This window comes from Neofelis nebulosa, chromosome 5, assembly GCF_028018385.1.
Source record: "Neofelis nebulosa isolate mNeoNeb1 chromosome 5, mNeoNeb1.pri, whole genome shotgun sequence".
In the NCBI taxonomy this organism is placed as follows: domain Eukaryota; kingdom Metazoa; phylum Chordata; class Mammalia; order Carnivora; family Felidae; genus Neofelis; species Neofelis nebulosa.
This window is the reverse complement of record NC_080786.1, coordinates 85,996,797-86,019,177: the sequence shown is the minus strand read 5'-3', so window position 1 is coordinate 86,019,177 and position 22,381 is coordinate 85,996,797. Positions and strand designations below refer to the sequence as shown.

At 33.6% G+C, this 22,381-nt stretch overlaps 1 protein-coding gene across 7 annotated transcripts in view; it reads left to right on the top strand.

Annotated features, from left to right (window-relative positions):
* Nucleotides 1-22,381, top strand: part of ACAP2 (ArfGAP with coiled-coil, ankyrin repeat and PH domains 2) — a 157,592-nt gene that overhangs the window by 115,029 nt on the left and 20,182 nt on the right. For 5 of the 7 annotated variants that reach the window (XM_058730904.1, XM_058730902.1, XM_058730906.1 and 2 more), the window contains 7 exons: nucleotides 1,233-1,345; nucleotides 5,984-6,004; nucleotides 9,517-9,568; nucleotides 10,870-10,970; nucleotides 11,554-11,659; nucleotides 19,935-20,143; nucleotides 20,480-20,549. In XM_058730904.1, coding sequence (XP_058586887.1) covers nucleotides 1,233-1,345; nucleotides 5,984-6,004; nucleotides 9,517-9,568; nucleotides 10,870-10,970; nucleotides 11,554-11,659; nucleotides 19,935-20,143; nucleotides 20,480-20,549 — 672 coding nt within the window. The remainder of the gene's footprint in view (nucleotides 1-1,232; nucleotides 1,346-5,983; nucleotides 6,005-9,516; nucleotides 9,569-10,869; nucleotides 10,971-11,553; nucleotides 11,660-19,934; nucleotides 20,144-20,479; nucleotides 20,550-22,381) is intronic. The other 2 variants (XM_058730903.1, XM_058730907.1) reach the window with 1 other exon arrangement.

Below are 22,381 nucleotides of genomic sequence, written 5' to 3'. Positions count from 1 at the left end.
GTAGGTCTTCTTTACAAAACAAAATTTTATTTTAGGGAAAAAAGCCTTTATTCTACTTCTGAACTCCCTAATAGTGGAGTTATTACTACTATCAGATTAAAAAATACCGTAATAGTAATATACTTAGAGAATAGAGATAGATTTGAGTGTCCCAATTTAAAATTTTTTTTTTTTTAACGTTTATTTATTTTTGAGACAGAGAGAGACAGAGTATGAACAGGGGAGGGGCAGAGAGAGAGGGAGACACAGAATCTGAAATGGGCTCCAGGCTCTGAGCTGTCAGCACAGAGCCCGACGTGGGGCTCGAACTCACGGACCGTGAGATCATGACCTGAGCCGAAGTCGGACGCTTAACCGAGCAAGCCACCCGGGCGCCCCTGAGTGTCCCAATTTAAATATATCTATATTACTTTTTAATTTTTATCATTTATTTATTTATTCATTCATTCATTCATTCATTCATTCATTCTATTTATTTGTTTCTGAGAGAGGGAGAGCGCATGAGTGGGGAAGGGACAGAGAGAGAGAGGGAGACACAGAATCTGAAGCAGGCTCCAGGCTGTCAGCACGGAGCCTGATGTGGGGCTCAAACTCACAAAGTGTGAGATCATGACCTAAGCAGAAGTTGGATGCCCATCTGACTGAGCCACCCAGGAGCCCTTATATTAATTAAAAAAAAAATTGTTACACACATCACAATACAATGTTAGGATAAAATGAAACCATTTTATTTTTTCTTATTTTTTTTTATTTTTGAGAGAGAGAGAGCACAAACAGGGGACAGGCACAGGGAGAGGGAGACAGGAATCCGAAGTAAGCTCCAGGCTCCGAGCTATCAGCACAGAGCTCAACGCGGGGCTTGAACCCATGAAATATGAGATTGTGACCTGAGCCAAAGTTGGATGCTCAACTGACTGAGCCACCCATGCACCTCTAAAATGAAAACATTTTAAACAAGACATCACATATAGTATTTAGTTGTCCCTTTTGTCTATTTGTATGCATATTATTTTGTGCCTTTAATCAGTGTATAAATCAAGTTCTATTGTTTTCTCTTTCAGAGTGTATTTTATATAATCATCTGTGTTTTTACATTGTCATTATAATAATTAAGTCTCCTCTTTTGTTATGAATACTGTTAATATACTATCTTAATACAAAACTTTTCTATGATTTGTGCTGTTTCTCTATGATAAATTTGGTAATCGTATGAACTTTTTTATTTTGTTTAGGATTTCTCCAGTGATGATTCTAAGTTAGAATATAATGTAGATGCTGCAAATGGCATTGTTATGGAAGGATATCTGTTCAAACGAGCCAGCAATGCCTTCAAAACTTGGAACAGGTAATATATTTCAAAAACTAGTCTTGATTTCCATAGTCTCAGTTTTCTGACCTTCCCTGTGATTTGGCCAACTCTTTCTTTCCTAATTCTTTAAATTCACAGTCTGCAATAGCATTCTTGAACCCAGTCCATTGAAGATAAGTCCCCCTTCTAAGAAAGGGGACCCTAAGAAGCAAGTGAAAAATGATAGCACTAATTCTAAAATCTAAAATTTAAGCAAAGTTTAAACCGGGAAGCACGAATTGTTTTCTCCTTTGGGTTCCTCTCTGTAAGATGTATATATACATTTTAATTTAGTGTTTGCTTATGAATTTTTAACCCAGATGATCCTGAGTTTTTGATCTTTGCAATAACTTTAACCAGGACTTTTAAGAAATGGGCTTGTTTTTAAATGTGAAGTGTGGTGCTCGCTTTGGCAGCACATATACTTGGTATGGTGTGTGTGGCAGTCAGGGCTCCTGTATTCTAAACTTGACAATGACCAAAAACTTGGCTTTCTTTTTCTTTTTCTGCTAAACTGATTTTTAAAAGATATTAATCCAGCAAATATCTGTTAAATATATATATTAAATATTTAATTATATTTTTCTGTGTATTAATCTAATAAAGTAAAATAATTTCAGACATTAAAGAATAAAAGAAGATTGTGTTGACTCAGGATTATACTTCCAAATAGTAGTGATTAGTATTTTATTCAAGGATGCCTCCTTTTTGTTTTTGTTTTTTTTTGCAAAAAACTCCCCCAAAATAGAACTATTTTGTAATAATTGAGAGTAACATTAGGCTCTGGTGAATTGATTTACTATTATATTATTGGCTGAATGTGTTTATTTTATTTGCTACTGGAACAAGATGTAAATTCACTTGATGATAGAGAATATTATTTTCTTTTCTTAAAAAAAATGGACATTAGCAAAATAATAGAATTTTCTCGGTAAGTTTAATGTAGTATACATTTTTGCTAATTTAAATGGAAAACTATTATTCTTGGATATTTAAAATATTAAAATGGGCTCCCACTTATTTTGATTTCTTGGTGATGAGGTTATGTGGAAAAACATTCACTGGTATTTTCAAATGTCAGTGATTTGTTGAGCCTTTCCCTAGCATTTGATATTGCCAGATATTTAAATGAATGGGGTGTGTTTTATTTGAAATAATTTTTCTTTATCTGAGAATGAATATAAACTGGAAAGTAATTATATTTGATATTAAGCCATTTTGAATTATGTAGAACTTCTAAAATAATGTCTGAACCAGAAGGACCAACTAAGTGGTTTGGTTAGAAATAATATTTTTAACTATTATAAAGTGAAAATAAGAAATTAAAATTCTGTTTTCTAAGGTGTAAAAATTAAGACAATAATCTTTTAAGTTTTTCCTGACAAATTTCCATAGCTAGAATAGGAAATTAAAGTAAAAAATAGTGTGTCAAATTTTTGTAATAGAGAGATTTCTCAACCAGTACGGTTTCATGAGGTAATGTTAGAATTGAATTTTAACCTTCAGATTTCAAAACAACCTACTTAAAGTTTAACACAGTGAAAATACAATAAATCCATAGAACCTATACCATTATGTTAAGAAGAAATGAAATGATGTTCCATGGACTACTCCAATGAGAAATGATCTCAGACTTCAAAATGAAGCACATTAAGTGTTAGTGGAAAATTGTATTACCATTTAGGGCAATAGGAGAAAATTAATACTGATTTAAGCATGGACCTTTCATTTGTTTTTTTTTTAATCTTAATATTTATTTATTTTTGAGAGAGAGAGAGACAGAGACAGAGAGCAAGCAGCGGAGGGGCAGAGAGAGAGGGAGACACAGAATCTGAAGCAGGCTCCAGGCTCTGAGCTGTCAGCACAGAGCCCGACGTGGGCTCAAACTCACAAACCATTGAGATCATGACCTGAGCCCAAGTTGGATGCTTAACTGACTGAGCCACCCAGGCATCCCATAAGCATGGACCTTTCGTTTTTAATTTTTTGTTTCATGAATTCTATTAATTGGCATAGATAATAAAATGTAACTAACTAAAATCAAGTAGGGAATAACTATTAAATTCTGAATTGTAGGCCTGTTATCTTCCACGTGTAAAGTGAAAGAGACCATGCTTTTGGAAATGAAGCTGCTTTTTAAAGGAGCTACCATCTAATTGTAGTGGGATGACATTACTGATGAGAATCATGGATCGTATTTCAACACCCTAAGTTTTAGTAAAGAAATGAAGGTGCAGAGAGATGGTTGCTCATTGATCACGCAGCTGGTTTGAGACAAGACCGAGGCCCGAAACCTGGCATTAAAAAAAAAAAATTTGCTGTGGAAATTCCATATAAATTTGTGTTTTGATGAAACAATATGTCAAATATTTTAAAAATAGCTTAAAAACTTTTTAAAAACTTCCTAGTCTATTTACATTATTAGGAAAAATTATGGATAGCAAATTATTTCATTTTCATATGCCTTTTAAAAGATCATTTTCATGAAAATACTAGTAAAAAGCAGTCTTCTAAGGAATATAGCATATAAACGTTATATAAAAGTCTTCACAAAAACAAGAATCTAAATCTTGTAACAGAAGTTTTAGATATTTTCTAGGTTATAGTTCAGTAACTGTGAAAGAGAGAAGAAAGAACTCAAATGTTATTTAGAATATTCTAATGCTTTTCATTTAAAAAGCTTGGAATATATCTTAAATTTCTTACATGAAATTTACAAAAAATCTAATTTCAGAAAATATTTACAAATACTTTCTCTTTACTTATATATGACTTTGGAGTCTGCCCTACTTCTCTAATTAGTGCTCGATCTAGCTTGTTAATATATTCTATTAGACTTGGAATAAAAGACTGCATTTGTGATATTTGTGCCTTAACTTTAAAAAGGATTCCAGCTATTCAAGCATAAAGATTTTTCTACCTACTGTTTAAGTATCTTCTTTACATTGCCTCTGGATTAGTTTTAAGGGAACATTTTCTTTGTAGTCACTGTAGGGTACTAATTATATGATGACAGATTTGCCATCATCTATTGTTCATGGAATAGAGGCATGTAATATTTTTAGAGCCAACATCTATTTATTTAGTTACTTAATAGGTTAGTTTTTGTTTAAATTCCAGTTAGTTAACATACGGTGTAGTATTAATTTCAGATGTACAATTTAGTGATTCCACGCTCATACAACACCCAGTGCTCATCACAAGTGCCCTCCTTAATAATCCCCATCATCTGTTTAAGCTTTTTTTTTTTCTTTAAGCCAACTTTTATTTATTTATTTATTTATTTATTTATTTATTTATTTATTTATTATTTTTTTCTTTAACCCAACTTTTAAAAAAGACTTCCTTCCTGAGGTAAATACATGTGATTAGGAATTCCCAGGTAGTTTTAAAACCTGTTCTTGTGCTTCATAAAATCTAAACATCATTCTATAATTTGAAATTTAACTGAAGAAATCATATTTTGTGTGATGTGAAAGAGTGTAAGCAGTGAGGGGTTTTATGTCTTATGTGAACTGTTGTGTTTGTTTCTGGTTGGTTTCAGGTTTCTAGTTTGTAGTGTCTCCTAAGAGTTTTATATGTCTATAATATATATTTTTCTGAAGACATGTAAGACGTACCAAAATTATCTTTCTATATCAGGCCATCTTCTCAATGTGGCAGCTTCACCTTAGGCTCAAATCAGTGCCAGATGGATTACTCGTATCTATATGTCTGTTGCTTTTTATGATAAATTCTGAAAAGATGAATGAAGTAGGAAAATAATTAAATACTAAGATTATTTAGTAGTAAGCTAGTAAAATGAATAAAGAAGCTGAATAATTACAAACTATGCTCAGTCTTTGTTGAATGAGATAGAAATATAACTAAAAGTATAAGATGTATTATGCAGTGTCTTAAAGTACTCTAGATACTGCAGGCACAGATACATGTTTTATTTTTATTGGCTTTTTGTTACAAAATAAGAAGTGTATGTGTGTATTAAAGATACTCTTAAAAAAATAAAGATACTCATATGTGTGGCCTTTGAGTCTCTGCTATCATTGATGAAAAGGGGGAGAACAGGTGGGAGGTAGGTTTAGTTGGCTAATAATATTTTATAATCTTTGAAATTCTTAATTAGTGATCCAATTTTCCTTATGAAAAGTTTTCATTTGTTTCAGGTTTATGAAGATATATATATATATATATATATATATATATATATATAGTGATTATTTTCCTTAATTTTTTAGGAGCAACTTATTAAGATGAGGAAAAGTACTGTTTATATTTTATAGCTATCACCATAGAGGCATAAAAATAATAGTAGACATGCCCAAGTGTACTAAGTCCTACAAGAACTATTTATACCATAATAGTTGAAGAAAATTTTTGAATATTTCTAAAATGTTAGCATTTCAGAGTCATAAGAGTTGGAATTACCTGTGTAAATGCATACATGTATGAATTGAGAACAAAATGCAACAGATATTTTTGACTGTTTTGTTAGGTTATGAGCTTAAGCTTGTTTCTTTAATTCTTGCTTTATTTTCATATCATGCTAGTCCTTTGCTTATTTTGCACATTTGCGTTTTCATTCTTTTACCACCTTTCCTTTATGTTTTAATCCTACCCCATTTTTTCACATGACAGGAAAAAGCCCGATCATATCAGGTACCAAATGGCTTCCTTCCCCTCATTCCTGCCTTACTCCAATTTCCTCTTTGGCACGAGAAAGCTCATAATTAACCTGCATTTCCGTTGGATTACTTGCAATGGATATAATGTCTCATGTTTTAAATTGGGAAGGAAACATAAACATTATATTTGAGAAGTGGAATTATCCTTTCAATGCCCATCTTCTCAATTTGTTTTAATCTGGAAAAGAACATTTGATATATTTATAGATACCCAATGAAGATAATAGATTAGTAATATGAACGCCTTCATATCTTTTTTTTTTTTTTTTAAGGGAAATAAGCTAGTAAATACTTTTCAAATTTTTAAACAATAACTAGGAATTAGTCTTTTTGGTAATAGTCATATTAGTTAGAAAAAAATTTTTTAATGTTTATTTTTGAGAGAGAGACAGACACAAGTGGGCAAGGGCAGAGAGAGAAGGAGACGCAATCTGAAGCAGGCTCTAGGCTCTGAGCTGTCAGCACAGAGCCCAATGCAGACCTCGAACCCATGAACCATGAGATCATGACCTGAGCTGAAGTTAGATGCTTAACTGACTGAGCCACCCAGGTGCCCCTCATATTAGTTTTATTGAAAGGAACCATTGTCAGTTTTTAGAGATTTAACATTTTGGTCTTTTTCCTTGGGAAAAATTAGATTGCATTTGAAAGGCAGTAACCTTACATGCTCAAGCTTTAAATTTTGTTAAATAGTCACCTATTTGACACATATATGAATATGTGCATAAATCTTTCATTTTTATAGTTTTAGTGAGAAAGCTTATACAGATTTAGAAGTTTGACTTTTACATTATATTCCTGGTTTCAAATACAGTTCGAGGACTAGTGATCAAACATGGTAAAAGACACTTGATTTATTTTTTAATATATTTTTTCCTTTACCCCTTGTTTTGTTATCTGGAAGCTCTCATAGATATTTGAAAATCAATAATATCAAATTGTTCATGAATTTAGTACTTTGGTCTAAGATCTTTATTGAGTTAGTTCAATTTGGAATGGATATAAAGTGGTGTATTATTTTTCTTAATGAACCAAGTAAATTTTCCTTTTTCATTGTTTTTTTGTTTGTTTATTTATTTATTTATTGAGAGAGAGAGAGAGAGACAGAGAGAGAGAGAGAGAGAGAGAGAGAGAGAGAGAGAGAGAGAGAGAGACTATCCCAAGCAGGCTCCATGCTGTCAGCACGGAGCCTGACATAGGGCTCAATCCCACAAAACGTGAGATTACAGCCTGAGTTGAAATTAAGAGTCAGATGCTTAACTGACTGAGCCACTCAGGTGCCCCAAGAAAATTTCCTGTATACAAATAGTTTTTTGGCTTTGTGGTCCGCATTTGAATTTTGTAGAAAATAGTGTAAGTGTCAGCACAGTGCTTTCTAAAGTTTGTCTTTTTTATAGTTTGTCTTTTGAGGTGCCTCCAAATTACAGATAGTATGAGCTTGAAATATTAAGTATTTTATTCTGTTCACTGGCTATGAACTGTCTCATTTTTCCTTTTATTAGAGATGTTAATAATAACTAGGATTAATCTATAGGAGCAATTAAGAATTATATTCCATTTTACTTACTTGATTAAAGTTTTGATCAATGTAAATTAGTGTAGTTGGCTCTTTTGTCTTTTTTTTTTTAATGGCAGAGGAGGAGAGACAGTGTCATACGACATACAGATCTTAGTAATTGAATTTTTTTTCTAGTGAGGTACATTATGATTTTGTTCCTTAGGAAATGTCAAAGTATAAGATGAATTTATAGTGTCTTCCCTGAGTGTACAAAAAAATGCTTATGTGAGCAAGTCCCCCAGCAAAAGATAGATAGCAGGGGAACTGAGTTTCAGTAATACACATGATCTGAACAGTTAATGACCAGAGGAAGTGGTCTCTGACCAAAAAAGTTTTTATGTGCTGTTTTGTTATTTTTAGAGGTTATTATCCTAAGATACAGCAGTTGAAAAGAAATTCCTTTTTTAAAGACCTCAGAAGCATGAAAAGTTTCAGTGGCTATATGGGTGTTTTTCCATTGTGCAGTAAAATTAGTTTTTTATCAAATTCTATAATATGATCACTATACTATAAACCGTAAGAATTATTAGTATAGGTCACCCTACTTCGAATGATTTCTCACAAAACACTTCAGTCACTGTCACAGACTGTTTCCATTGCATGTCATCCCACATGGCAGGGCTGCACCATGTTGTTTATTTACAGGTATTTCCTTTTAACATTTCTAACTAACCTTGTGTCCCAAAGCAAAGAAACCCGGAAGTTCTTCCTTTTCTGGCCTGCCTCTTGATGATTTGCATTTAGAGGCAACTCACTTGGTTTTAACTAGATGCTTATTTAACAGGTCTCTATTTTAATGGTAAAGGTGATACCTTTTTTAAGTAGCAAGAAAGAAAACCTAACTATCTGTCTATCTTAAAAATAGAAAAGCATCTAATCATTTTCTCAGCTTTGGAGAATTAACTTAATTTTTTAAAATAGAAATTCTCATTGTGTCTAAATACAATTTCCAGTGCTTTGCATTAGTATCAATGAAAAGGTGGAATCTCTATCTGCTAATAGATTAATAACTAATGTTTACAATAGAAATCATCTCACATTGAAACTAATTTTAAAACAATGACTCAAATAGTTTTACCTTTCATGCTTGATGAGAATTTTTGCTTCCTTTTATGAATGGCTTTGGCTGTGATTTTTTTTTTTTTTTGTAAGTCTTTAGGATCTTTTACTGGTTTAATAAATTAGAATTAGTCAGTATGCCATATATAGCTTAGCTTTTTCTTCTAAAGAAGATTGCAAGTAAATTGTTTGTGTAATAATTTATAAGAATGAGCAGAACAGTATAAATAGGTGAATCATTTTTAGTAATAACTGTGATTATTCTGCTTAGAAATATTTTATATTAAAGTGAGGTCAAGTGAATTGGCGATTATCTCTTGTTGGATATCACTTCTAAATTGCTTTAATTTCTTGTTTTGGTTAACAAATCAAATGCTTGCTGAATTAGCTGCAGAAAGGTTGAAAACAAAGCACCATTTATTTCAGTGTTTTACTGTGTACAAATGGATAGTCTTATTTACAACATAAATTTCTTTCTACTTTATAATAGAAGCAGTTCTTTTGGGGGAAAGATTTTAGTTCTTTTTGAGTAACCTCAAACTAAATTTTTACTTTAAAACAATTATTTTTTAGTGATAGCATAAAGGATAACTGCTGTTATTAGGATATAAATTTCTGAGATAAAATGAATCAAAATACAGTAATCTTATTTTCCTAATCTGTGGTTTTAAAATTATTTAAAATTGTTCTTTACTTTCCATAATTATCTCATTGACATCAGTCTATATAAAACAAAACAAAACAAAACAATGTACTTCTCAAAACATAATTAACATAAACTGATTTTCTAGTGCTTTCCCAAATATTTTATTTCTAACAACTGACATAAATTATGTTTATGAAAACCTAATCTATTTTTATTTATTTAGACGCTGGTTTTCAATACAGAACAATCAGCTGGTATATCAGAAAAAGTTTAAGGTAGGTGTTTTGTTAATGAAGTGAAAGCCCAGTGAGTCTTCAGTTTTAGTTCTCTGTCTGTTCATCTTGTAAATACTCCTGCATGCAAAATTATCGTTCATTAGTCTTATATTTAGGGGTGTGTAAGAGGACTCAAAAGTGGAAAGTATCGGTATCTCCTTAACAGCAGAGTGGTTTTTGAATGCTGAATTCTTAACTTACAGTTTTGAGATGGGTGTTTCTGTGTCCCAGGATTATTACTTTTGTTTCTTCACGTTTCTTTGACCAGCAGAATGACAGGAGCAATACTGCCATTCCATAGTACTATTTTGATGCCGAAGGAAAAGGTGCCTTTTAATAAATATCACCTTAGGGCCAAAGGTGATAATATGGAAATGTTAAAAAATGACATTAAAATGTTAGCTTGAAGTAATTGAAATAGAAACCTCTAAATGTGTTAATGTTGTTTTTATACATTTCTTTTCTTGAACCTTATTTTAAGGGTAAGGAATTTTTATTTATCAGAAAGACATACTAAGATTACATGAGACTTGAGAATGTTAAAACTAATTAGGAAAAAAAACTCCACTAGTTAATTGATGACCTGAATTTTACCTGTGAGTCTTTGTGAATGAAGTATACAACTGTACATTTTAAATACTCACTTTACTCTAGAGATACACAATCTGACATTTTATTTGCTCGGTTTTGTGCTTGCAGGCTTATTCCACATAAGCCCTTTGTTCTAACTCATTAGTTCATGGTTTCTTCTGGTCTGATAAACTTGATTTTGAGTTTATATTTTTGTTAAGTACTAGAAAAATGATAGACTCTTTCTCATTTTCTTAGGTATTTAAAGAAGAATGTATATAGGCTTTTTTTTTTTTTTAGTTACTTAAGACTTGCCTATTAAAGTCTTCTTTTTTGAGGAAAGTAGCTTTTATTATATGTGAGGGGGGGGGCCAGGAAAGTAATGGATATGAAAGAAAAAGGAAGAAAATTAAAATTTATAGGATGCTAACATTTATTGAGCACCTATTAATTAATTACCAAGTTTTAGATTAAGCTCTTTATATATATTTTCACTTAATCCTTGTACAGCCATTTTATGAAACACATAAAATTATGAACAGGACAGAGTTACCTTTATTGGTTGTATCTCTGTTGATAACTCCTATTTTTAATCTTAAATAAGATGAAATATAAATCTTTAAAATTCGACGACCCATTTATTCCAAGTAATATTTTTAAGTATGTTATTATTGGTAGTTGTGTTTAAAAACTAAGTTGATAGACCTGGGAGTTTTATTTCCTTATTGTAGGATAACCCCACCGTGGTAGTGGAAGATCTAAGGCTGTGCACAGTGAAACACTGTGAAGACATAGAACGACGTTTCTGCTTTGAGGTAGTCTCTCCAACAAAGTAAGTGGTTCTAAAGAATGAGAGTTCCTTTTGTGTTTGTATTGTTTGTCTTAAAGAACTTAACTGAGTAGAGAAAGATTTGTGTTTTACTTGCGATGTTATGTGTGCTAAAGAGGAAAAAAGTGCTTTAAAGGTAAATTTTCATAATTAGTGATTACAAGTATTACAGTCAGATGTTTATGTAACCTCTACCCAGTATCATTTTCTTTAAATTCCATAAAGATTATTGATGTAGCCATATGAAAACTTTTTAGCTGTCAGGATGATGAACTGAAGTCATATGTCAGATCAATTTCTTTGATAATTATTTCATATTTCTAGCCTATAGAAAAACTTAGTGTTATATGTGGTAAATTTAAAGTTTTTTTTTAAATGTACAGGAATTTGTGATTTTTTTTTTAATAGGCGGTTTATTTTATTGGTACCTTGATTTCCTCATGAATATACTCTGTCCTAAAAATAAATGAAATAAAATATTTCAGTGGAATTACTTTTTGTTAGAAGATTATTAAATAGTGAAATAAATCTTATTATTTTGGGGGGTTAATTTAGTGTCTGAGAAAACAATGTTATTTCCTTTTAGAAGTTGTATGCTTCAGGCAGATTCTGAAAAACTGCGCCAGGCATGGATTAAGGCTGTTCAGACCAGTATTGCTACTGCTTATAGAGAGAAGGGTGATGAATCAGAGGTTAGTAAACAATACTGCAATACAAAATGATACATTGCCATAAACTTTTAATTTTCATTGCAACATTATATGATTATAACATTCTTTCTTATGGAGGTTGAATTTTATAAGTGAATGGGGTTTTACTATTAAAATCTAGTTTCAGTTTCTCTTTGTTTCTCTTCACTTTATCAGTTTATTTCAACATGTGTTTAATTCAATATTTGAATATGTGTTCTAGATTGACATAAGGTATTCTAAGATAAGTATTTTTCCCCCAAATATTTTATTATTCTAATTAATAAAAATTAGTAAAAAATAAAAGAATAGTAATTAGTAAAAGTCAAAAAAGTTCAGACTGTCTCTGGGTTGAAGTCTCCCTGGAGAAGATAAGCTGAATGTAGAGTCTTGGGTCCACATAGTCTGGTTTCAGCTTCCCAGTGATTTTACAGATTCTTATGAGCAAGAACACGAGTAAGTCTTGAGAAATGGAATTCACCAATTCCTCTAGTAACTTCTTGAAAATGAGGCATTTGTGAATCCATGCATGTCTGAAAATGTCTTTATTTTATCCTCACATTTGTTTGATAGTTTCGTTGAGTGTGAAATTTTTAGGTTGAAAATAATAATTCAGGGGCGCCTGGGTGGCTGAGTCAGTCAAGCATCCAACTTTGGCTCAGGTCATGATCTCATGGTTCGTGAGTTTGAGCCCTGCATCAGGCTCTGTGCTGATGGCTCGGAGCCTGGAGCCTGCTTCAGATTCTGTGTCTCCCTCTCTCTGGGCCCCTCCCCCACTCACACTCTGGCTTTCTCTCTCTAAAAAATAAATCAACATTTAAAAAAGAAATTAAATTTTTTCTTAATAATTTTAACAGCATTGTTTTTCTAGTTTCCAACATTGCTGTTGAAGTCTTTCATATTACTGACCTCTCCAATTTTCCTGTTTTCTTTGTCTGGAATTTCTGGACTGATCTTATGATTTTCTTATTTTTGTGTGTGTTTTTGCTCTACATTCTGGGAGATTTTCTCAGTTAATCTCCAAAACCTTCTATTGAATATTTTAGTTCAGTCAGCACATATTAACTTTCCAGGAGTTTCTTTTTGTTTGCTGAATGTTTATACATGTAAAGCTGTCTTGTCTTCATTGATGCAGGGTTAGAGCTGTGGTTCTTAAACTTGGCTGCACAGGATGATAACACACGGATTTTTAAAAAATCCCAATACATAGGTCCCACCCCAGAACAATTAAATGGAGTTGGGATTCAGGCATCAATATTTTGAAAAGCTTCCTAAGTGATTTCCATGTACAGGCAATGTTGAGAACCATTGTGTCAGAGGTTTTTCTTGGCTATTTGTTAATCTGTTCTGGTTACAAGTGAAGGACTAAAAACCCCTTTGGATGCTCTAAGAATGTAGTTAGGAGTGTGTTGACTATAAGCCTCTCTGAAGTCTGGACCATTTGTTGAAGAACAACCAGCGTTAGGATCTTTGGAATCTTTTCAGCTGGTATGATTTCCCACAAAAGACTCACCAGTCTGCTTCCTAGGAGTCAGGGGTTCCTGGGAGCTAGTTGCTAGGGATCTCAGTATTCAGTGTGTATACGTTCATTTAATCCTCTGCCTTTCACCTTTCAGGTAAATCCCATCTAGAGACTCTTTGCTTTACTTCCTCAGAGAATAAAATAAACTCCTAGTCATTTGTGTTTATGTTAGCTTGAAGTAATTTAAATAGAAACCTCTAAATTTGTTTCCCATAATGGCATAGAGTTGGGGAAGACACCTTGGGATCTGACTATTCCTTAAACAGTCATTTCTCCCTCTTTGATTCCCGTTTGCCTGGTTAACTGGTATAAATCCTTGAGCCCTTTGAGTATCGTGTAATGTAAATTGATGAACTCAGACTTTTCTTACAACCATCGTAAGATTTGGCCTTGGTCTGCTCAGTTACTGTTCATCCAACTGTCTTCCAGCTTTCAGAATTTTGTTGCTATTATTTGCTTTTCTATTCTCCCTGTTCTTGTGGGCAAATGTCTTTCCCCCGCCCCTCCCCCATTTTTTTTTTTTTAACTAAAAACACAATAGCTTTCTAAACTAAACTACAGTCCTTATTTCATTTCATACCTAATAGTAATTTCTTAATATCTTCTATTACCCAGTCTATATTCAGATGTCCCCAGTTGTCCTAAAAATGCCTTTTGCAACCTATTTACAAAGTATGATCTTATCTATGACTGGGCATTGCATCTGGTTGTTATGTCCCTAAAGTCTTTCAGTCTAGAACAAGGCCTTTTTTTTCATGACAGTAACTTGCTGAAGAAAGGAGGTTAGTTCCTATAGAATTCCCACTATACAGTTACATAATAGGTGATGTGTATACTTCACGTTGTAAAAGGAAAGATACAATACTTGGTTATTCAACCATTACTAATGCTAAGATCAGTCTTCTGTGTGAAAATGAAGTGGACACATTGGATTAGAGAGATGACAATATGACTCCTCCACTGTAAAGTTACATTCCCTTTTCCCTAGTCTTTGTTACTTTGTGTAGTAAATCTATTTTGTGTTACGTTGGCCTCATAAGATCTAGTCCCCCATCAACCACTCATGTAATGGTTTTACAGATGAATTTGTGATTTCATTAGGAATTGCAAAATTCTAATTTTCTAATTCTGTCATCCCATCTATATTGGTTAACTTGAATTCTTATGTTACATACAGCTTTTATTTATCAGCTGGAGTTATTTAGTTACTGTAATAAAATGCTTGATTTTTTTCTTTTAATTACCACATTTGGTTAGTTTATTAGCTATCTTAGGTGGGGACAGATAACTAATTTCTTGGGTATCATAACCTCATGGAAATTTGTAGGTACAATAGGTCCCAATTACAGTAATTACTCTTTTTTTAGAAAGTTATTTGGGTATAATTGACACACAATGTTATATTAGCTTCAGGTATAGAACACAGTAATCGGTACCTCTATCCATTATCCATTAACCATCTTCACTGTACGGCGTTATTCCCACACCATTGACTGTATTACCTGTGCTGTACCCTGCATCCCTGTGACTTACTCTTTCCATAACTGGAAGCCTTTATCTCCTACTCCCCTTACTATTTTGCCCATTCCTCACCCACCATCCTTCTGGCAACCATCAGTTTGTTGTCTTTTTATAGGTCTGTTTCTTTACTTGTTTATCCATTTGTCTTGTTTTTTAGATTCTACATATATATGAAATCATATATATTTTTCTCTGTCTGACTTATTTCACTTAGCATAATACCCTCTAGGTCCATCCATGTAGTTACAAATGGTAGGATCCCATCCCTTTTTATGGCTGCATAATATTCCTCTCTCTCTCTCTCTCTGTGTGTGTGTACACACGTATACATATTTTTATCCATTCATCTATCAGTAGATAGATGGGTTGCTTCCATATCTTGGCTGTTGTAAATAATGCTGTGGTAAATGTAGAGCTGCATATATCTCTTAGAATTAGTGCTTTCATTTTCTTTGGGGTAAATACCCAGTAGTGGGATTATTAGATCATATAGTATTTCTATTCTTAATTTTTTGAGGAACTTCCATACTGTTTTCTACAGTGGCTGTACCATTTACATTCCTACCAACCATGCACAAGGATTCTTTTTTCTCCGTATCCTTACCAACACTTACTATTTCTTGTCTCTTTGATTTTAGCTACTCTGACAGGTGTAAGGTGATAACCTCATTGTGGTTTTGATTTGCATTTCCCTGATGAGGCATCCATATTGGTAAGGAAGAAGTTAAACTGTCACTATTTGCAGATGACATGGTATTATACTTAGAAAACCCTAAAGATTTCACCAAAAAATTATTAGAAGTAATGAATTCAGTAAAGTTTTAGATACAAAGTTAATATGCGGAAATTTGTTGTGTTTCAATATACTAATAATGAAATGGCAGAAAGAGAAATTAAGGAAGCAATTTCATTTACAAATGTATGAAAAAGAATAAAATATTCAGGAATAAACTTCAAAAAAAATGTTAATTCATTTATTTTGAGAGAGAGAGAGAGGGAGAGATGGAGAGAGGGATAATCCCAAGCAGGCTCCACGCTGTCAGAGCATAGCTTGAAGCAGGGCTCAAACTTATGAACCATGAGATTGTGACCAGAGCCAAAACTGAGAGTTGGACATTCAACTGAGCCACCTAGGCACCCCACTCAGGAATAAATTTAACCAAGAAGGTGAAAGACCTGTATTCTGAAAACTATAAAACACTGATAAAAGAACTGGAAGAGAAGACAAATGGAAAGATATTCCATGCTCATGGATTGGAAGAATTAATATTGTTGAAATGTTCATACTACCCAAGGCAAGCTACAGATTCAGTACAGTCCCAACAGTCAAAATACCAACAGCAGTTTTCATGGAACTATAACAAATAATACTAAAATTTGTGTGGAATCATAAGAGATCCTGAATAACCAAAGCAATCTTGTGAAAGAACAACAAAGGTAGAGGTTATCAATTCCAGATTTCAAGATATACTGCAAAGGTGTAGTAATCAAAACAGTATGGTACTGGCAGAAAAATAGACAATGCATCAGTGGAACAGAATAAAGAGCCCAGAGATAAACCTATGCTTCTATGGTCAATTAATCTATGACAAAGGAGACAAGAAAATATACAATGGGGAAAATACAGTCTCCAATAAATTGTGCTGGTAAAACTGGACAGCTACATGCAAAAAAGAATGAAACTGGACCATTTTCTTACACCATACACAAAAATAAACTCAAAATGGGTTAAAGACCTAAATGTGAGACCTGAAATAATAAAACTCTTAAAAGAGAACATAAGCAGAAATTTCTTTGACATTGGCCATAGCAGCATTTTTCTAGATAGGACATATATCCTAAGGCAAGGAAAAGAAAAGCAGAAGCTAACTGAAACTACATCAAAATTGAAGGAAACCATCACAATTGAAGGAAACCATCAGCAAAATAAAAAGGCAACCTACTGAATGGGAAAAGATATTTGTAAATGATATATCCAATCAGGGATTAATGTCTAAAAAATATAAAGAATTTATACAATTTGACACCACCCCCCCCCCCAGAAAAACAGAAACAAAAACAAAAACAAAACCCCACAGATAATACGATTAAAAATGGGCTGAGGACTTAAATAGACTTTTTTTTCCAAAGAAGACATACAGATGGCCAATATCAGTATTTACTTTTTAATGTTCTGATTACCACAACTTTGTCCAATAAGGGCTGAGGATAATGCCTTTTATTATATTTTCTGGCTTTTAGCGAAGTTTTGAGAGGGAACAAAATTACATGTATATCCATATCATCCTGATGAAGAAGCTAGTGGCATTGCTGAAATACCTGTGTTATGAAAAATCATACACTAGAAATTCTAAGGATTACAGGAAAAATAGGGCTAGGGCTGCCCTAAAAATCTGTGTAAATTCATAACTAGAATACTTTCAGGAACTTTAGAATCTCAGTAAAAAATATTAGAACAATTAAATTCATAATAAATTAATACTACAGTATAGATAGGAGTTAACTTTAAAAATTAATGAAGATAGGGGCACCTGGGTGGGTCAATTGGTTAGACGTCCGAGTTTTGATTTTGGCTCAGGTCATGATGTCACGGTATGTTGGACTGAGCTCTGCATCAGACTCTGTGCTGAGAGTGCGGAGCCTGCTTGGGATTCTCTCTCTCCCTCTCTCTCTCTGCCCTTCCCTTGCTCATGCATGTGCTCTCTCTCTCTCTCTCTCTCTCTCTCAAAATAAATAAACTTAAAAAAATTGATGAAGATAACTTAATGGAAGGGCACAGAAGGGTTGAGGCTACTGAGTTTTGGTGACAAAGGCAAAACACATAAAGATCAGAGAGAATGAGTATAATACACACTTTTGAGTCCAAGCACATGGACAAAATGATCCAAGAAGGAGAATAGGGGGATGGGTGTCATGTTTATTCTTGTGTTCCTGGAGGTAGCTGCCCCAGGTTCTGCTGTGCAGTGTACTTTGCTCTCAGCTTCTCTAATTTGGTGCAAAAAATTAGCTTATAGAGGAAAATTGGGAATGAGCCAAAAAGGTTTCTGTATTATATTGACATATTTTTCCTATGTGATAATTGCTTATGAGATAATTCACATTATTGAACATGTTCTAATAATGCAGATTTTTAAAAATTTTTGAAATAATTTCAAACTTACAGAGAAGTTCCAAATGTTGTACAATAACTTTACCCCCAAACTATTTCAGAGTGAGTTTCTAACTTGGTGCCCCATCACCCATTATTACTTTAGTGCTATTTCCCACACCCTAGGACATTGTCCTATAAAAACCATGGTACTGCCATCATAATCAGGAAATGAACATTGAAATATGGCTACCATTTAATTCCAGACGTCTTTAACAATTGTCCCAGTAATGTTTTTTTACAGCAGAAAGATCCAGTCCAGAAGCACAGGTAATATTAGTTGTCACAGCTCTTTAGTTTCCTTCCTTCAGGAGTAGTCCCTCAATCTTACTTTGACCTTCTTGACCTTGAGAGTTTTAAAGACAACAAGCTAGTTATTTTGTAGAATGTCCTTTAATGTGAGTTTCTCCGATGCTTTGCTTGCAAGGTTATGCATCTTTTTGGCAGGTGTATTATATAAATGATGCTGTGTTCTTCTCACTGCGTTCTCAGGTGACACATAACTTTGTCCCATTATTGGTGATGTTAACTTTGATCACTTGATTAAGGTGATGTCTGCTAGGCTTCTGTACTGTAACATTTGCTTGGTAGGTAAGAAGTATTTGTAAGGGGAGGTTCTTTGAGACTATGTGAATATTTTTTCCTCATTAAACTTTATTTATTTATTTTTTAATTATTTTTTTAAGCTTTTTTTTTTTAAGCTTTAATTTTTTAAATTTGATTATGTCAGTATAGTTTTTTCAACGTGTTATAATCCATTACTATCATTATTTGTTTTATTGTTTGAATTGGCCCAAACTGGGCCAGTGGAACGCTGGCTTCTATATCCTTTTGATATGTTCTTATCATGTCTTAGTTCAGTCTGAGTTCCTCCTTACTTTCTAGCATGATGAGACGTTCCAGGTTCATCTTGTACTTTCTCTGCACCAGTGCTAATTCTCCAGAGTCCTAGTTCCTTTTGGTGGTGAATGGCTTTTAGAAACCAAGATAAAAGAATATATGTATGTATATACACATATACACGTTTACATCTGTATTTCTTTGTATATCTGTTTATAGTGAAAACCATTAGTATGCCTCTTGTTTTCTCCAGTTCTAATCACACACAACAGGCTTTGTTCTAATTGTCTCCCTTTCCATATAAATAACCCTTATTCTGCAGTGAGAAAAATATGGCTCACTTTTATTTTTAACATGTTTACTTATATGATCAGTCCCCCTGTATGTAACCAACATCCTTTCTTTGCTGCCACCTGCCCCTACTCAGGCTGTGGACCCTCACACCAGTGCCTTCTTCTCCCTCCTCAGGCTCTCACTTCCCTTGCTGGGAATATAATTATAATTATGTAATTGATTTGGGAGCACCTGGGTGGCTCAGTCAGTTAAGCGTCTGACTTCAGCTCAGGTCATGATCTTGTGGTTCATGAGTGTGAACCCAGCATTGGGCTGTCTGCTATCTGCACAGAGCCTGCTTCAGATCATCTGTCTCCCTCTCTTTCTGCCCCTCCCCCACTCACTCTCTCTCTCTCTCAAAAATAAACATTAAAAAAATAATTATTTAATTGATTTGTTCTTTAGTAAAACGACATACGATTTCCACTTATTCACTGCAGTAATTGAAACAACTTGCTTGCAGTTCATTGAATACCTTGGGAAATTCTGGTACAAAATAATATTAATTTTATTCTTGAGTATTAATAGTTTTGTGTTTATTCCATCCGTCTCTGGTCCTGCATGTTAAATAAGTGTTTCCCTTTCTCTTTGCCCTCATATCTTATACACATGTTCATTTGTCACTTATTTTATATATAATATATATGTATATTAAATATAAAATAAGTGTAAATATTTATTTTTATAAATATATATTATTTCCAATGTTTATGTTTCTTCTGACAAGACTAAATGCCAATTGATGGAGCTAGCTGTATCTTTTTATCATTAAATCTGTAATGCCTAGAATAGTGCCTGGCTTAGGCTCATAATAAGCCCTCAATGTATTGATTGGAAGGTTTTGTTTGGAGCATGTAATGTGCAGCATAGTATTAATCTTTTTTTTTTAAACAAATAATTCTTAATTCTTTTAGAAGCTGGATAAGAAATCATCTCCATCCACAGGAAGCCTGGATTCTGGAAATGAGTCAAAAGATAAATCGTTGAAAGGAGAAAGTGCACTGCAGCGAGTCCAGTGTATCCCTGGCAATGCCAGCTGTTGTGACTGTGGTCTGGCGGACCCACGGTGGGCCAGCATCAACCTGGGCATCACCCTGTGTATCGAGTGTTCTGGGATTCACCGGTGGGTAGGCCTACACAGGGTGAGAGACTTCTTTTGGATAAACACATAGTAAATTATTGTGTCCCATTGGTTAGGGGACCTTTTCCATTTGACTTAATTTGACTGCCATTTGTATATTTGTACCTTTTGTAGAGTGGATAAAATTCTGGTTTACGGAGTGCTTTAGAGGATTTTGTTTTACCATTTACCATTTAAGAACTCTCCTTATTTACATACATGTTGAGGGCTGTATTAGCGACTATATCCCATTAAAAGAGAAAAGTAATTTGCATATTATGCAAATAGAGACTTGATGGTTTTGTATATTAATATAGTCTTTTTTTCCCCCCTACTTAGGAGTCTTGGAGTTCATTTTTCAAAAGTACGATCTTTAACTTTAGATACCTGGGAGCCTGAACTTTTGAAGGTAAAATAAAATACTTAAAAATATTTCAGATTTTCACATAAAATGACAGGATTTTAGAATCTTGATTTACGAAATGTATGAGTTTCTAGGGGTGGCTTAGGTGGCTTAGTTGGTTAAGCATCCCTCTCTTGATCTCAGCTCAGGTCATGAGTTCAATTCTGTGTTGGGCTCCACCGGGTATGGAGCCTACTCATAAAAGAAATAAATAGGGGTGCCTGGGTGCTTCAATCGGTTAAGTGTCTGACCCTTGATTTTGGCTTGGGTCATGATCTCATAGTTTGTGGGTTCTTGAGCCCCACTTTGGGCTCTGTGCTAACTGAGCGGAACCTGTTTGAGATTTTCTCTCCCTGTCTCTGCCCCTTCCTGGCTGGCAGGCGTGTGTGTGCACACTCTCAAAATAAGTAAATATTTGTTTTAAAAACAAATAAATAAATAAAATGTGTGAGTTTCTCCATGCTAACAATAAATTGTATTGGAACGCATCTGAGGCTATTTTGGCAAATCTGGTGTTTTCTTTTGGGTTTTTTTTTTAAATCGCTAAGTTTATATAACGCTCTTAACTGCAGATCACTTCATCTTTTAAGGAAAACACATTCCTACATTTTTATGTTTTCTCAAAGAATGATCTTCAATTATGTGCCTTAATTTTAATCCTTTATAATTATATAAATTTTTGTTAAAAGTATAAGATGTATTAGTGCACTCCCTAATGGATTGGTATAGCATGTTGTTATCATTGAGCCATTTTAGCATAGGACCTTTTACAGATTTACATTTCTCAAGATAAGTGGTCCAACTAAGACATCCTTTATCCTTGTGTAAAGACTCATATCTATGGAAATGCCATAAGTAATTTAAATCACAACTGGGTTTCTGGTAAGATTTATAAAACTCATATATTGGTTAATGATATATTCCTTTTAATTCCCATCATTTGGTTTACCATATTGTAGAAAAATATATATTCATTTAGAGATTATGGTATATTCTGCATTTATTTCTGTCTGAAAATTGTGTTCTTTTTTTTAATGTTTGTTTTATTTTTGAGAGAGACAGACAGATACAGTGGGAGCGGGGGAGGGGCAGAGAGAGAGGGAGACACAGAATCCGAAGCAGGCTCCAGGCTCTGAGCTGTCAGCACAGAGCCCAATTCAGGTCTGGAACTCACAAACCACGAAATCGTGACCTTAGCTGAAGTTGGACACTTAACCGACTGAGCCACCCAGGCGCCCCAAAAATTGTGTTCTCAATGTACTTGTATTTTTATTTTAATCCATAGATAAACTGGTGATCCTCTCAATTATGTAAAGTACAAAAAAAATCTGCTTTGTGGAATTATTGTGTAAACATCTGGATGAAAGTGATAAATTAGTTGCTAAGGTAGAGCCCTAATTAGATAGATTGTATTAATTGTTATGAATTCAAAGGAGAAGAAAGTGGGGGAATGAGAGGTAGAAATCTAATTTCTGCATCAGTTTTGTAGATGCGAACTTATTAATAAGTTCAGTTTTTAAAATTTGGCTGAAACATAGCTAGCTGTCTGGTACATTAAAAAAATAATTGAGAGGCACCTGAGTGGCTTAGGCAGTTGGGTGTCCGACTTTGGCTCAGGTCATGATCTCATAGTGCGTGAGTTTGAGCCCCGCGTCGGGCTCTGTGCTGACAGCTCAGAGCCTGGAGCCTGCTTCGGATTCTGTGTCTCCCTCTCTCTCTGTTCCTCCCCCACTCGTGCTCTGTCTCTCTGTGTCTCAAAAATAAATTAAAAAAAAAAAAAAACATTAAAAAATTTTAGAAAATAATAGAAAATTTTAAACAAAATATTTTGCAATTTT